Source organism: Mauremys mutica, chromosome 8, assembly GCF_020497125.1.
Source record: "Mauremys mutica isolate MM-2020 ecotype Southern chromosome 8, ASM2049712v1, whole genome shotgun sequence".
Classification (NCBI taxonomy): domain Eukaryota; kingdom Metazoa; phylum Chordata; order Testudines; family Geoemydidae; genus Mauremys; species Mauremys mutica.
The window spans coordinates 73896101-73912583 of NC_059079.1; the positions used below are offsets into that span (position 1 = coordinate 73896101).

The window sequence follows — 16483 nt, forward strand, 5'->3', positions numbered from 1 at the left end:
TAGATAGCAGTGGGAGTTTTGCTAATTGCTGGCCCCTACGATGTATTATTTTTCATTTCTGATAATTTTCCTCAATGTCTGTCTTTTTCTTTAAATTTCAGTTATTTATTAGCAAGACAAGTGTGTGAAAAATATTTTTGTATTTTTGTATTGTTATTTTACAAAATGATTTGCCCTATTATGATATATGTGTTCTGTTACGAATAGTAGGAAAAATTCATTCGCAAACATTGAAGTGTACTGATCTTCTCTCAGTAAATAAATCAGACAAAAATTTCCCACGTCTTTAAAATGTGTGAAATGTTGGGTGGTCACATCTCTATGTCTCTTCTATGGTGAAGGAATCAGTGTTAACCTAAGAGTGTGGGGAAATATTTTATACAAATTATATTAATAGACTTGAACCTATGAGAAATTATTGAACTACATAACTGTTCAATTGTAATAATTTATTGTACCTTCATTCTGTGCTTTTCATATTTTGTCATCAGTTGGTCATCATGTGTGTGTTTATCAAAATGGTGAACACCTTAGAGATGCTTAGGCAGGAATATTCCATAAGTATCCGCAAGGAGCCCAGAAGAAGCAGGAACAGTGGCCAAGTTTTTTCCCTCTCTCTCTCTCTCCCTGTGTGTGTGTGTGTGTTGCTCTCTCTTTCTAGCTCCCCATTCCCCCTTGTATTTTATGCATTATACAATCCACCATGACATCTTGCCAGTCAAGCGATTGCTCCTGTTTAGCGCACCAAAGCAATAGTCTTTACATTTGCCAATTGAGATTACTTAGATAAATATGAATCCCTGAAAACTCATATGACAGGTGTCTGGATATTCCCAAATCCAGGATGCTTGTACAGAAAGCTGCTTATGACATTAAGAGCTTCTGTGCACGCCACCAGAGAGAAGCAGCAAGACCCACTGCAGAGCTACCTGTGGGCAAACAACGTGCAATGGACAAGGATAAGAATGTGCCTGCTACAAAGGCAGACACCAGAGAAATATCTGAAATAATAATGAATATAAACGGAGATGCAAACCACCTTCAGGAAGTAATAAATATGTAGAAGAATTTACTGATAAAGGACTTAAATGCAACATTCAGATATACTAACTGATGCAGATAAAGGAATTCAGTTGGCTAAAATCAAGAAGTTTGATCTGGACCTTAAAATGATTTAAAGAACCCTAAGAGGAAAAAATAGCGTAAGACTGAAAGAACTCACAGAAGGGATAGAAAATGGGGAGAAATATATGAAAACACTACTATGATCAGGGCCGGCTCCAGGATTTTTGCCGCCCCAAGCAGCAAAAAGAAAACAAACAAACAAACAAAAAAGCGATCGCGTTCTGCGCCACTACCGCCGCCGGTTCAATCTTCGGCAATTCGGCGGGTGATCCTTCGCTCCCAGAAGGAGTGAGGGACCCGCCGCCTAAGGGCTGGAGGTGCCGCCCCCCTATGTTGGCCGCCCCAAGCACCTGCTTGCTGGGCTGGTGCCTGGAGCCAGCCCTGACCTACGATAATCCTTTGGGAAGGAGAAAGAAGCTCCTATGTATCAAAACAGAACATGCCACGCAGTGTTTTCACACATAGATGCACAGACTCACCCAATTGTATAATTGGCTGCACTACTATGAGAACAAGGATCATTTAATGAGAATTATTACAGAATGTCGTGCCCCATTGGAAGTGCAGAGACAATGCATTTCTATTTTTCAAACTCTGTCCTTGCTCACATTAAGAATGAGAAAGGCACTCAGAAGAAACACCAGATCTCTGCATTGTGCCAATGTAAGAAACTGCTGGTCCCTCCCTCTAAAACTTTGATTTCCCCTTAAAATTCAGGTTATATTATCAAAACTGAGACTCAGTTAAAACCTGCTAATAATGTTGGGATCAGACTTAAAAACAGAGAAAAGAAATGAAACCAAATCAATATGGAATGCTCGTTAAACCCCAGAGGACCTGTAACCAGAACAGGTAATTTCCAAAGAGAACATACTGTGATGAAGAGAATGTAGATGATACAGGAGGATAAGCCATAAAGAGAAGACACTACCTATCTGCCCTAAGATACTGGCAGACTGTGGCTGATGTGGATGAGTAGGACGCTTCCCACCATAAAGATGTATTCTCTAAGAAGGAAACAAAGAGGGGAAAGGGAGAGAGAAAAAGTATTTCAGCCTTCACAGATCAAGAAGTCAAAAATACTAAAACAGGTGTTTGGTATAAATATGGGAAATTTATAGGTGAATTAGTAGGAAAAGAGAAAATGTAGCAATGACAATAATATTACATTTGCCAAGAAGGGGTAATGTTATATGCACAAAGCATTATTTATATTAACAGGAGTCCCTATATCTTAGCACCTTAATTAAAATGTTAGTGGTTTGAATACTTACAAAAAATAAAGACTACCTATGCATTCACGAGTCTTTACAATAACCTCATTAGAAATGTGAAAGAAGAAATAGACTATTCCTGGTTCAGGCAGGAATTGTATGTCTACAGTATTGTCAAAAGGGACGGAGGGAGTGGCTAGACTGATTTCTAAACCATTACACTCGGAGGCCAAATATGTAAAAAAAGACAAATTTTGTCAATTCATAACAATAAGGCGTGACCTTGTGGGCAAAGAAATCATCATATGCTCAATGTATATCTCTAGTAGAAGAGGATAAAAATCTTTCTTTGACAAGTTCTTCCCCACTCTGCTTAGCTTTGTTTCTAAAGAGGTAAATATTAGATACCTGATGTCATAGGTCTCACCCCCACTTGGAGCTGTTGGGTTCCAATGTGGGGACCTGCCTTGGTTTCCCTCTAAACTAAAATCCTAGTTTAGATCTAGTAAAAGCTGCCACCACCCAATCAGGAACGTGGATTGGGACACAGTCCTTCCCCAAAATCCTTGGGGATCCCAAGAGCCCCCAAATCCATGGAGTTCTTACACCCAGGAGAAATAAACCATTCCCCCCTGTTTCCTCCCCCTTCCTTTTCCTAGGAGAGACACCGGGATCTAACTACAGAGGGATACCTCCCTCCTCCTCTTTCCCTGAGAATCCACCCAAGGAAAGACCAACCAAGTCCTTAATAGAAAAGAATTTATTAAAGAAATAAAAGAAAAGTCACTGTCTCTGTAACCAAATTGGAACAATATACAGGGTCTAAACTTATCAATCTCTGGAGAGAATTCCCCCTCCTTTCTTTCTCAGTAAAAGCAATATCAGCAAACAGGAATAAAGAATTTCCTTTAGCAAACACACAATTGCAAATATAGAAATCAAATTATAAGACTAATTTGCCTTTCTAATTAATACTCACTATTGAATAGTAGAAACTACTCCAGGAGAACTTGGAGACATGACTGGTCTTTCTTAGATCCAAAAAGAGAACTGAACAAACAAGGAACACAGACAAAGGCTTCCCTCCACAGAGATTTGAAATTATCCTGTTCCTTGATTGGTCCTCAGGTCAGGTGTTTCTCAGGTTACTGAGCTTGTTAACCCTTTACAGGTAAAACAGACTTTAACCCTTAACTATCTGTTTATGACACGCCCCCCAAATCGCCAACAGTGGGAACTACTGGTGGTGATTTCCTCCTAGAACTGTAAAATAAACAGATTACTAAAACACATGCAGTATTACATATACTACTAAGCATGTAAACAACAAGATATTTGACATTGAAGAACACTTTTTATGCATTTGACCGGACATACTTGGCAACGTCCTTGCCCATCCCCTCCCAGTGGAAGGACTTTCCCAACCTGCCCTTGGTTCTGTTCACCCCAGAATGACCACTGGGATGTCATGGCCCAAGCTTAAGAGCTTGTACTGGTACTTAGTTGGAACTACCAACTGTTTTTGAGGATTCTGGCCTTTCTGGTGTCCACCAGAAAGAATCTTGTTATATAAAAGTCCTTGTTTTACAACAAACTGGGATCGATTAGAAGAGCTGAGAGGCGGTGGGTTGCTCCGTGCTGCCGCCCAAGCTGTCTTAAGGCTGTCATCGGCTTCCTGCTCAGTCTGGAACTGTTTCCTTGAAGCTGGAGACACTAGTTCCTCCTTAGACTGTGGACTTGGACTTGGTCCCTCTGGAAGCGATGTAGGTGATGAGGTTGTTTCCGTTGACTGTGAACCGCTCTCCGCTGGTGCACAAGGTGATATTTCAGGCTCTGGCTGAGCCTCTTGGGTAGAGTTGTCTGCTGCTTGTGCCAGTTCAGGCCCATTGGCGCCCCCTGGCGGTGGAGTTGCAAGCGCTGGCGTCAGTGCTGGCGCTGGTTCTTCCGCTGGTTGCTCTTCCAGTTCCGGTCCTGGGACTGGATGTACTATGGCTGCTGTAGTTGTTGGCATGGGATCCGGTTCCACCACCTTGGTCTGGGTCTCTGGTAACACAGACCGGGTCCTGGTGGATGGCTCAGGAACAGGGATGGGAGTGCCTGCTTGTTTGGCCTGGCTGCGGGTGACCACTCCCCCCCTCTTGGCCAGCTGCACATGGTTGGCCAAGTCTTCCCCCAGTAGCATGGGGATGGAATAATTGTCATAGACAGCAAAAGTCCACTTTCCTGACCAGTCCTTGTACTGGTCTTCAGGGATGCTGTACCCATGGCAGGTCCTTTTAAAATTTTTCAAGAAGGCCTCAGTGTCCTCACCTGCCATGTAGGTGGGAAATTTCTTGGGATGGGGAACAGTGCCTGGAGAAGGATTGTTAGGGTTGACTGGAACATGTGGGTTAGCTCTTGCTAATTCCAGGTCTTTGTCTCTTAACTTCATTTGGTTCCTGTGCTCAGCCTCTTTGGCTGCCTCTTTGGCTCTGTGGTCAGCTTCTTGTTTCTCCAGCTCCCTCTTGTGGTTAGCCTCTTTGGCCTGTTGCTTCTCCATGTCTTTGTGCTTTCTGGTGCTGGCCACACCCCTCTGCATTCAGTGAACTGTATTGCTTGGTTCACTTTTCCTACCCTTTCTATTCACGACTGAATAAAAAGAAACAAAGCCTTTTCAATTGCAAATGTGTAGCTGCTGTTTGCTGAGATACTGAGAAGACCAAAAAAAACTGGTTTGTCCTGTTTCTAGCACTTGCTAAGTACCTCACAGTGGGGGTCTTTTCTAACAAGCCTCCTAGAAAAACTTACACCTCTTTCCTAGCTGTTTTTCAAGCAACCAGAAAGAAAAAAGGAAAAAAAAGAAAAGAAGAAGAAAAAAAAAAGTCTTTTCCTAACACAGCCTGTTAGAAAACCTTATTTCCCTCAGCTAAACCCAGCTGAAAACCTGTTTCCAAAAAAAAAAATCTCCCCCTCCTGGCTCCCAAGAAGGTAGAAAAACCGGTTTTGCCACTGTCTTTTGCAAATTGCTAAGCACCCTCTCAGTAGGATGTTCCTTGTAACAAAAGCCTGATTAGAAAAACTAATTCCCTCCAGCAAGATAGCTCTTTTCAGCTTAGCCCAGCTGAAAAAAAAACTGCCTCTAACAATACCAGTTAGAAAATGAATACTTGTAAACCCCTTCTTCTCTCAGGTTGCTTTCCTGCTCTAGAAGAAGAGAATAGCTCTTTTCAGCTTAGCCCAGCTGAAAAAAAAACTGCCTCTAACAATACCAGTTAGAAAACCTGTGTCTGTTTGCCTTCGGGGTATCTCTCCCTCCTAACCTGCAGTCCTGCTTTAGGAGAAGAGAATAGCAATGGCTGTCTGGTTCAGAAAAATCCCACCTCTGCCACCATGTCATAGGTCTCACCCCCAATTTAACATTTAACCCACAAATAAATAGATCAGATAATTTAAAGGGAAGATGAGTTTGACTGGCCTACAAATATGCAAAGTACCTTTGGAAATGTGAATTATTGATTCTGGAAGAGAAATTAATCCATATGTAAAAAATTACTCCTTGTTTTCTATCCCTCTAAAGCACATACCAGTATTAGCCACATACTGATCAGGTCTTCTATATGACCCTTTTTCAGTGAGGTCACTATAGGGCAAGTAAATGGCCAGGCCAACCTCTAGTGATGGCATCTTCCTTGAGCATAATAGCAATGAAGGCCAAAAGCATGGACACTGAGTCCCATCCAACAATGCACTTAAGCACCTCTTTAACTTTAAACCCGAATAGTTTCACTGAAGTCAATGGGACAAATATTATGTCTAAAGTTAAACAAGAGCTGACATGTTTTGCTATATCAAGGCATACATATCTGCCTTCAAAGGGACTCAGTACCACTGAACACTTTGAAAGGTCAGACAAATACTTTCAAAGGATGAAAAAAGGAAAGTCTTAATACCATATGAGAAACATATAAAACCGTACATTGCGGTAAACTGACTGTAATAGCAAGAGAAGGGGAACCTAAAAGAAACTGCTTATTACCAGGAATTAAAATATTGTAATATATATATTACATAAATAAACAGAGGCAAAACGTTTTCTAAAAACTTGACAACATAGACAGGGCAACTTAAAATTTTTCTTACATATTAAATGGAAAGAGTCATCTGTGAGCTAAAGTAGTGTTGACTTTAAAAAAATAGCTTATAGACTGAGGCAAGTGAGAGGAAAGATAAACATTATTGAAATAGAAGGTGGTAAAGTCTGAATAATAAAACAATGAAATATACCAAATGTTTGAGCATTTTCACACTTATTCTATACAAGTGAAATCTAGATAAATAAAAATCAGCTAAAAATATATTGCAACTGTTAATTTACTTTCTTTGACTAAGAACCAACTGAGAAGCTAAACTAGACCTGTCAGTGCAGAAGACATTTATAATGTAACTAGGCCCTGCTGGGGTCTCTAGTCAATATCATAAAGATTCAGCAGCAGATTTAGCATTTTATTTAATAGACTCTTAGATTCTTTGCAAATTCCAAAATTTATGTTAGAAGCCCATACTTCATTGATTGTGCCTCATATAGACATATTTCCCGACTAATTATTGATATGAAGGAATTTGGCAAGGTATTTGCCACTAGGGTAGATCTTCTGGTGGCATAAGTAATAAATAGAAACCAGACACCACTTATTAGATGTTTCTAAGTAGTGGGTAGCCTATGGAGAGTTCCAAGTGTAATCCATTTGGGCCAGTCAAATAGTACACTTGGCAAATGGCTGTCTTTTGATCCCGAGAAGCCTTTGATCAGGTAGAATGGAATTACTTCAGAAGAATACTGGTTGATGTGAGAAAAAGTTATGAGGTAGATGGAATCCCTTTATAAAACTCTAATAGTCAGATTCCAAATTAGTCATAGCTGCTCTGAACTTATTGGCCTTCAGAGATTCACCCAGAAAGGGCTGTCCCTACCACCACTCTTATTTTTAATTGTCTTGAAACTGTTTCCAAACAAAAACAAAGTAATAAAATGTACAGTAACGCTGGAATAAATGCAGGAGGCATAAATAATAAAGTTGTACTACATACTGATGACGTTTTAATGGGGATTTTAGATCTTCTTACCCCACTGCTTCATGTTATGAATAAAATCATCCAATTCAGAGAAGCATTGAGTTTTAGAATCAATTATATACAAAATATAAGAAAAAAATCAGCTTCCATTGTGAAAAAACCTTGATAAAATATCTTACTTAGGATACTTACTATCCCCCATTTGGAAACATTATACAACGTACATAATATTTCTGTTGAAAATTTTAATAAAATAAAATAAGCTAACAATAATGTGGTTTAGTAGAGCCATGATGGTAAAATTGTCAACAAAAATCCCTATTGAGGTATTAGTAGAATCACAGTCCTCCATGTTTTTGGGCAATGGTCCATCATATAAATCATTATGCATGAAAGATGGTAGCAGCCCCTTACCTTGTGGAACTGAGGAGCACAACTACAGACCTTGTAGCATAGAACAATTGGGATAGTAATAGCTAGTGGACAACGACTGCCTGCAGGAAACTTTCACTAACCCCTATGGGACAATATATTCTTCTTACCAAACCAGATAGTACATATTCAAATGAGTTCCTATTCAGCAACTTCCCTTATATCAAAAAACTGGGATAAAGCAAGAGTGAGATCCAATCCTAAACTTCTCCTTCTAGGGCAATACAGTTATGGGCCTGCAATGAGTAGGGGAGACACTTAAAAGGAAAAAATAATGACCTGGAGATATTACTAAGAACTATCTGTATGGAAAAGGTACCTGTGCATACTTAAATTATTGTATCTCAAACTCCAGGAAATAGAAGACATCCACAGACTGAAAAGCTGATAGTGATCATTAGTCTTCAATTATGCAATTTCAAAATTATATAATGAACTTCTTGAACTTGATGAAGAAAACAAATGTAAATGTATGGATTTACAGAAAAAGGGCTTAGATAAGGAATTTCTCCTGGTGCTTTGGTCCATTATTTTCACAAGTCAGTTTCCTCCTTCATATATACAACAGTAAAAGAAAGTAATTTTAATATTTACTATTTCAGTAGTATTTGACATCCTTTCATTTCAACAAAAAAGATGCAAGCATATATCATAAGAGTATAAGAATGGCATAATTGATCAGACCAATGGTCCATCCAGCCCAGTAGCCTTTCTTCTGACAGTGACCAATGCCAGGTGCTTCAGAGGGAATGAACAGAACAGGTATCATCAAGCGATTCATCCCCTGTCACCCATTCCCAGCTTCTGGCACCAGAGGCTAGGGACACTTCAGAGCATGTTTTTGCATCCCTTCCCACCCTGGCTAATGGCCATTGAGGGACCTACCCTCCATGAACTTATCTAGTTCTTTTTTACATAAGAACATAAGAATGGCCGTACTAGGTCAGACCAAAGGTCCATCCAGTATCCTGTCTGCCAACAGTGGCCAATGCCAGGTGTCCCAGAGGGAGTGAACCTAACAGGTAATGATCAAGTGATCTCTCTCCTGCCAACATCTCCACCCTCTGACAGAGGCTAGGGACACCATTCCTTACCCATCCTGGCTAATAGCCATTAATGGACTTAACCTCCATGAATGTATCCAGTTCTCTTTTAAACCCTGTTATAGTCTTAGCCTTCATAACCTCCTCAGGCAAGGAGATCCACAGGTTCACTGTGCACTGTGTGAAGAACTTCCTTTTATTTGTTTTAAACCTCCTGCCCATTAATTTCATTTGGTGGCCCCTAGTTCTTATATTATGGGAACAAGTAAATAACTTTTCCTTATTCACTTTCTCCACATCACTCATGATTTTATATACCTCTATGTATCCCCCCTTAGTCTCCTCTTTTCCAAGTTGAAAAGTCCTAGCCTCTTTAATCTCTTCTCATATGGGACCCTTTCCAAACCCCTAATCATTTTAGTTGCCCTTCTCTGAACCTTTTCTAATGCCAGTGTATCTTTTTAGAGATGAGGAGACCACATCTGTATGCAGTATTCAAGATATGGGTGTACCATGGATTTATATTCCGGCAATATGATATTCTCTGTCTTATTCTCTATCCCTTTTTTAATGATTCCTAATATCCTGTTTGCTTTTTTGACTGCCGTTGCACACTGCGTGGACATCTTCAGACAACTATCCACTCTTCAGAGAACTATACCAAGGGAAAATGTCACAAAATAATAAGACATAATTACAGAAAAATATAAACAAGGCATACATGTCCCACAATAGAAACTCACCATTCCATTCTCATTTGGTGTGAACTCGGATTCCATCTTCTTCTCCCCATTCTCTGCAGAGTGAGGGAAGTTGGGGCTGAAAACCATGAGGTCATTCTTGGCGGTGCCTTCCCCTACACACAAGTTCCGGCTCTGGCGCTGGGAATAGGACCAACTCCCCACCTCGCTCGAGCACACCACGGTGGCTTTCCCAGGCCCGCACATCACTTCCGGACCCGGGTGGCATCTCAGGCCAACGTACACGACAATCACCAGCACAAACAGCCCGGACACCGAGCAAATGGCGATCATTAAAGACACGTTCATGTCAACCAAGGGCCCTTCGCTCCCGCCCCTTGGCCTCGAGTCCCATTTCACAGCCTGGGGACTCTCCACCAGGGACAGGCTGACAGTGGCTGTCGCTGACAGCTCCGGCTCCCCATGGTCCTTCACCAGGATCACGAGTCTCTGGCTGGGGCCGTCCGCCTCCTCCAAGGCCCGCGTCGTGCTGATCTCCCCGCTGTACACACCCACCCGGAAAGGCCCCGCAGCCCCGGGCTCCTGCACTTCGTAGCGAAGCCAGGCGTTGTAGCCGGAATCCGCATCCACCGCTCGGATCTTGCCCACCACGTGCCCTGCGCCCGCCGACAGCGGAACCAGCTCGGGCCCGGGCGAGCCGCGGACGGAGCCGGCCGGGGACACTGCGGGCGCGTTGTCATTTGCATCCAGGACAAAGAGCTGCACAGTCACGTTCCCGGACAGCGACGGCAACCCGGCGTCCCTCGCGCTCACCTGGAACTGCAGCACTTGTAACTCCTCGTAGTCAAAGGGCTGCAGGGCATAGATGTGCCCGCTCTCCGAGTGCACCGAGATGTAGCTGGACAGGGGCTGCTCTCCCACACTTCGCTCCACCACCCAGTAGCTCACAAAGGCGTTTTCCCTCAGGTCCGGGTCCGAGGCAGACACGGTCAAGAGATGGGCCCCGGGCGGGTTGTTTTCCTTCACAAACACCGTGTAAACGGGCTGAGGGAAAGCGGGGGCGTTATCGTTCACATCCGCGATCGGCACCAAAATGCTGCTGCTGGCCGAGAGAGACGGGGCCCCTTCGTCTCTGGCTGTCACCACGAGCTTATATTCAGACACTCGCTCCCGATCCACGGCCTCCGCCAGCACCAGCGAGTGATAATTCTTAAAGGTGGAGACGAGCCGAAAGGGCAGGTTCGGGGGGATGGAGCAGGTGACTTTGCCGTTGTCTCCCGAGTCCTGGTCAGAGACGCTAATAAGAGCCACCACTGTCCCCGGGGGAGCGTCCTCCGGCACCGGCAGGGAAAGGGAAGTCACGGCCAGCTCAGGGGCGTTATCGTTCATGTCTAACACTTCCACTAAAACTTTGCTGTGTCCCACCAACGGTGCGTGTCCTTTATCAATAGCTTCTACTTGAATGTCATATATGTTCTGAGATTCAAAATCCATATTTCCTCTCACTCTTATTTCGCCAGTGTTAATATCTAGACTAAAAATGTCTTTTATTTTGGTAGACATCCGGTTATTAAATGAATAGAAAACGTCTTTATTGATTCCCTCATCTAAATCTGTGGCGTTGAGTTTCATAACTAATGTCCCATTGGGAGCATTTTCATATAAACTCACCTTATAAACTGACTTATCAAATACAGGGGCGTTATCATTGGCATCCAGGACGGTGATCACCAGCTGAACTGTGCCGGTGAGCTCCGATTTGCCCCCATCAGTGGCGGTGAGTAATAAACGATGCTCAGGGGTTTCCTCTCTGTCCAGTGCTTTCTTTAAAACAAGCACTAAAGATTTACTTTGATCATTTTTTCTTTGCACATCAAGAGTGAAATGTTCACTTGGGCTGAGTTTATAGGTTAGCAGAGAGTTTGTACCAATATCTGCGTCAGACGCGCCCTCCAGTGGGAAACTCGAGTCTGGGAGTCTGGATTCTGCAATAATGAAATTATCTTCATTTACGGAAAAAGCAGGAGCATTATCATTTATATCCTGTATCTCCACTTCCGCGTGAAATATCCTCAGGGGTTTGTCCACTATCACCTCCAGGTCAATGGCGCACAGGGGGCTCTGGCCGCACAGCTCTTCCCTGTCTAGTCGCGAATTAACAAACAAAACGCCGCTCTGCAAATTTACCTCAAAATAGTCTCTCCTGCCGCTGGAGACCATCCGGAACATCCGAGACACCAGCTCCGCCGCCTCCAGCCCCAGGTCCTGGGCCAGGCGGCCCACAAAGGTGCCGTGTTTGGATTCCTCCGGCACGGAATAACGGACCTGGCCGCTGCCCACCTCCCAGGCCGTGTGCAACAGAACCAGCCGCAGCAGCTGCCTGGTTACCAGGGAGTCTTGCCGGAGAACAGCCATCGCGGACGTAGGATGCTTCTTCTTTGTAAAATGTTACTGCCTTATATCTCGCAAATGTAGAAAATTATTTTAAATGTGTGCCAAAATATTGTTATTTAATGCTTTAAATCCAGTCGGTTTTCCTCCATTATTATTCCGCCATCTTCTTGAGCTTTATTCAGAATGCTCTAAATCAGGCTGGCGCTGTGTTTTCCCCTGTTTAAGGAAATACCTTTTTAAGTAGACGGCGACACCTTGTGACTGAAGTTATAAATGCAATATCACACTATTTTCATAGTTGTTCGTTAATATTTTTATTTTCTGCCCATGGGCACTGGTTACAGTTGTGTCTCAGTCTTCAAATGCTGTTCTTGCATAAGGTGATCTTTTCTGATATTATGGAAAATTATATTCAAGTAAAATATTTATATCTGAAGAACCTTAAAAAGCTATTTAAAATGAGGGTGTCTAGAAACAGCTGGGATTTGTTGAATGATTGATTGACTGACTGACTGACTTGATATTTTAGGTGATAATGTGAGGATTTATGCGATTTAGAAGTTTCCATTTCTTAATAAATGCATCTAGGAAAGGAATCATTTTTATTGGAATACGTTTTCTATCTTATAAAACTCTAACTTTCAGAAAACGTAGAAAATGCAATCTTCTCGTTATCAAGTTACAGTGAGCTCACTAGAGATATGTAAAGATAATACATATCTATGTGCAATCATCTAACTTCTGTAATGGTAGAAGAGAGGGTTTTTTTTAGCAATGCGGTCAACGAAAGGGACAGGAAAAATGGCCTCCGAGTTTCTCTAAGGAAGACAATACTATGGAGCTGCGTAGGCAGGTCAAGTGTTTCACTGTGGCTCTGAACAATAGAATATCTCTTCAGTTACAGGTTATAATCTATATGAATAGGGTACTATCCCTTTAAATAGTTTGTGGTCCTTCTAGGGGCGCTTATTTTGTTCTATATTTTGAGAAACTGCTAGAAACCAGCCAGAGATGGTATGTAGTTAGGAGTTGCATGTTTATGTATTTAGTAAACACTTTTATTTGGGCGTTAACTATGCCCTTGTGGTTTGTTCTTACTAGTTTTGTTGTACAAAGAACAAAAGTCACACCATAAATCATGTGAGATGAACAGCAGGAGGCCTTAGGAGAGGAGGAAGAAGTAGTTTGAACTGTAGTTACCTGCTTTAATATCTCATATATTGCTTTTCTTCTGTTTTCTCCTCTGGATGGTTTATCTGTTTTCTGTTACTCTGTGCTTTTAAAAGTTGCTCTGCAAAATGTTTAGGCAACATTCCCATTTCTAACTTTCTGTTAGTGATCGCGTCAAGAGATACTGAAGTGCATGCAAACTGGAAATTAGTTATACAGAAAAAACACAAACATTCATCCCACACATAGTACAATTAAAGAAGGTTATTTTCACATTCGGATACCCAGATTCTGAATCTGTACTGAGTCAGTCATCTCTCTCAACAAATGAAATATGTGTATGTGATGGTGTGATGTAGTATAGGGATTTTTATCATCAACAATTTGAGATGGTCTCATGACAGCCCAGTTGCAAAATAATTTCATCACCCGTGACTGAGTCCGCAGAAAACATTTAAAGTGGTCACAGAGAAATGTATTTATCACTTAGTTCTGCATTTTATCGCATATATATCACCATAATATCCGTGGTTTGTGTATTCCTATGTAAATATATTACCTGAATTCAGCCTCCAAAGTTCTGCGGCCATTAACTTAATTAACTTTTTTTTACCATTTCCAAACATATGTTAATGGAATTATGTCTAAAAATTGTTTAATTTGTTTTTTCTCTCTCTCTGAATGACTCCTAGTGTGGAAAAAGGAAACCGTTTTCTTTTCTTTTTTTTAAATGTCTTAATTCCTTCCTGTTTGTGTCCTAGTCCTAGAGTCTGGAAAGATTGGAATCTCCTTCTGCCAACGTCCCCAAATCAGTGGTTACTTTTACAGTTAACTATTTCCTGCAATGCTTCTTCGTGGTTCTTAAAAGCAGTAGAGGCTCCAATGAGAATCCCTTCCAAGTCCCTCTGGCCATTTTCTGACACACACTCTTTTCTTCACAAGAACCGCTTTCCCTCATCCCTTTTCTTCTTTGGGAATTGATCCCTCCGTTCAGAGGACCAAGGGGGTCCTTAGCTGTGGGAATCCCAGTTTCTCTAACAGCTGGAGATCTGATCTGATTTCCACTTCCTCAGTACTACTTCTGTATCAGCGCCCCCTGTGCAGCACACAGCTCCTGAGGAGGTAACTGTGAGAAAATTCTCATTCAGTCTCGTGTTTTGCAAAAAAAAACAGGAGTACTTGTGGTACCTTAAAGACTAACAAATTTATTTTAGCATGAGCTTTCGTGAGCTAAAGCTCACTTCACTGCATCCGAAGAAGTGAGCTTTAGCTCACGAAAGCTCATGCTAAAATAAATTTGTTAGTCTTTAAGGTGCCACAAGTACTCCTGTTTTTTTTGCGGATACAGACTAACACGGCTGCTACTCTGAAACCTCTCGTGTTTTGGTTATTTTCGTATTCCCATGACCATTAAAAATGATCTTTTCTCTCAAATATTGCTGGTGTGGGGATGTCATGAATACGTTACGCTTTGGTAAGGGTTTGCACAAACTGTTGCTTAACTGACAGCTGATTGTGTGTGTCAAAATGAGAGGGAAAGTATCTTCCATAGTATGAAAGGAATTCTACTATGTCGAAGAAGCTGTCATGTATAGAAGACTCCATTCTGCGGGGTAGGGGTAGAAAGTCATTATTCGCTGGTTTAGCTTTGAGTTAGTACATATTCTAAAAGTAAATCACCGCTTAAGCCAGCTACTATTTTCTGTTGTGGATAAAACCCAGAAACGAGCATTAATCTAGAACTAGGTGTGTTCCTTCCACTAGTAACTTGGGTCCTCTCAGTCAAATTCCTCTTTGAAGTTGTGCCTGCTCTGTTGCAATGCATTTACGACCCCACCGTTTAATTTAGAGCTAATTTCTATTAGCCTTTATTTGTTTCTGTAAAACAGAATTTCTATATGGTGCTTTCCTAGACCATTGCAGCGAAATAAACAATGCAATTTAAATGACATAGATTCTCTGGTAGATGCATCTGCACTGACGATATTTATTTTGTTTCCTTCAATATTAGATTGTTCTGCTTACACTGAAATATTATTCTGGCTATAAGGTGCCACAGGATTCTTTGCTGCTAAATGTTATAGTGACGGGGAAACCGCTTGAATAACCTAAGATAAAATAAAAGTGAAAGAGAACATTCAGATTAATATCTATCCATTCCTATAATCCGATTTTACTTCTTGTTTACTATCAAGTAGAAAAAAAGTGATAATTCCTGTAATACATGGACTCTATAGTTAAAATGAAACCTCCGCTTACTTGCAATCTCCTTCTTGGATGGCAAGCATGATATCAATGACTCATGTTCAAAGATCAATCCCTAAAATTCAGTGTTTAAAATTAGACTAACCAGCAAAAAAATATTTGAGAAATGAAAGCCAAAATAGGGGAAATAACAGGTTAAAGAATATTTAGATACCTTAGATAATTCAAGTGGGCAGGGCCTGATAAAAATCATCCTAGGGTACTTAAGGAACTAGCTGACTCAATCTTGGAACCATTAGCAATTATCTTTGAGAAGTAGAGGACAGGTGAGTTCCCAGAAGACTGAAGGAGGGCAAACATAGTACCTATCTTTAAAAGGGGGAACAAAGAGGACGAGCAAATTTTAGAAGAGTCAGCCTAACTTCAATACCTGGAAAGATACTGGAGCAAATTATTAAACACTGAATTTGTAAGCACCTGGAGGATAATTGGGTTATAAGGAATGGCCTGCATGGATTTTTAAAGAACAAATCATGCCAAACCAATCTAATTGCCTTCTTTGAGGGTTTACTGGCCTAATGCAAAGGGAGGAAGAAGCAGGTTACATATTAGGGAAAACTTTCTAACTATAAGAGTAGTTAAGCTCTGGAACAGGCTTCCAAGGGAGGTTGTGAAATCCCCATAATTGGAAGTTTTAAAAAACAAGTTGGACAAACACCTGTTAGGGGTGTGTTCATTTGGCTCACCACAGCACAGGGGGCTGGACTTGATGACTTCTGGAGGTCCTTCCAGTTCCAGCCCTACATATATATGATTATGCTACAAATAACCATTATTGTTATCTTCATCACCAAGACTCAGCATTTCTGAAATATCTTCTCTTGCACTATACACAATAAAAAGGCATTAAGTATATAACCCTCCTCCTTCAAGACCTAAGCAACCAACAACTGTCTTGGATTAAGAAGAAGCTTCCAGCAGGCATGCTAGTGTTTGTTATTGGAATTTTACACCTTCTTCAAGACATCTACTAGAATGCTACAGTGACAGTCATTGGTGTGATCCGGTAAGGCAGTTCCTATGCTTCAAAAAAATAAGGTGAAAATCATCATAATATTATATTTATGAATCAATACTTAGAAACTGT

At 41.4% G+C, this 16483-nt stretch overlaps 1 protein-coding gene across 12 annotated transcripts in view; it reads right to left on the bottom strand.

Annotated features, from left to right (window-relative positions):
• The window catches only part of LOC123375395 (protocadherin alpha-C2-like), a 334194-nt gene that overhangs the window by 249749 nt on the left and 67962 nt on the right, over positions 1–16483 (bottom strand). Inside the window, exon 1 of one of the 12 annotated variants that reach the window (XM_045026234.1) lies at positions 9610–11982. The exons of 6 other annotated variants lie outside the window; for them this stretch is intronic. In XM_045026234.1, the coding sequence (XP_044882169.1) occupies positions 9610–11982 (2373 nt within the window). Of the gene's footprint in view, positions 1–4594; positions 4968–9609; positions 11983–15108; positions 15240–16483 lie in introns of those variants that run through there. 5 more of the 12 variants (XM_045026249.1, XM_045026244.1, XM_045026245.1 and 2 more) reach the window with 5 other exon arrangements.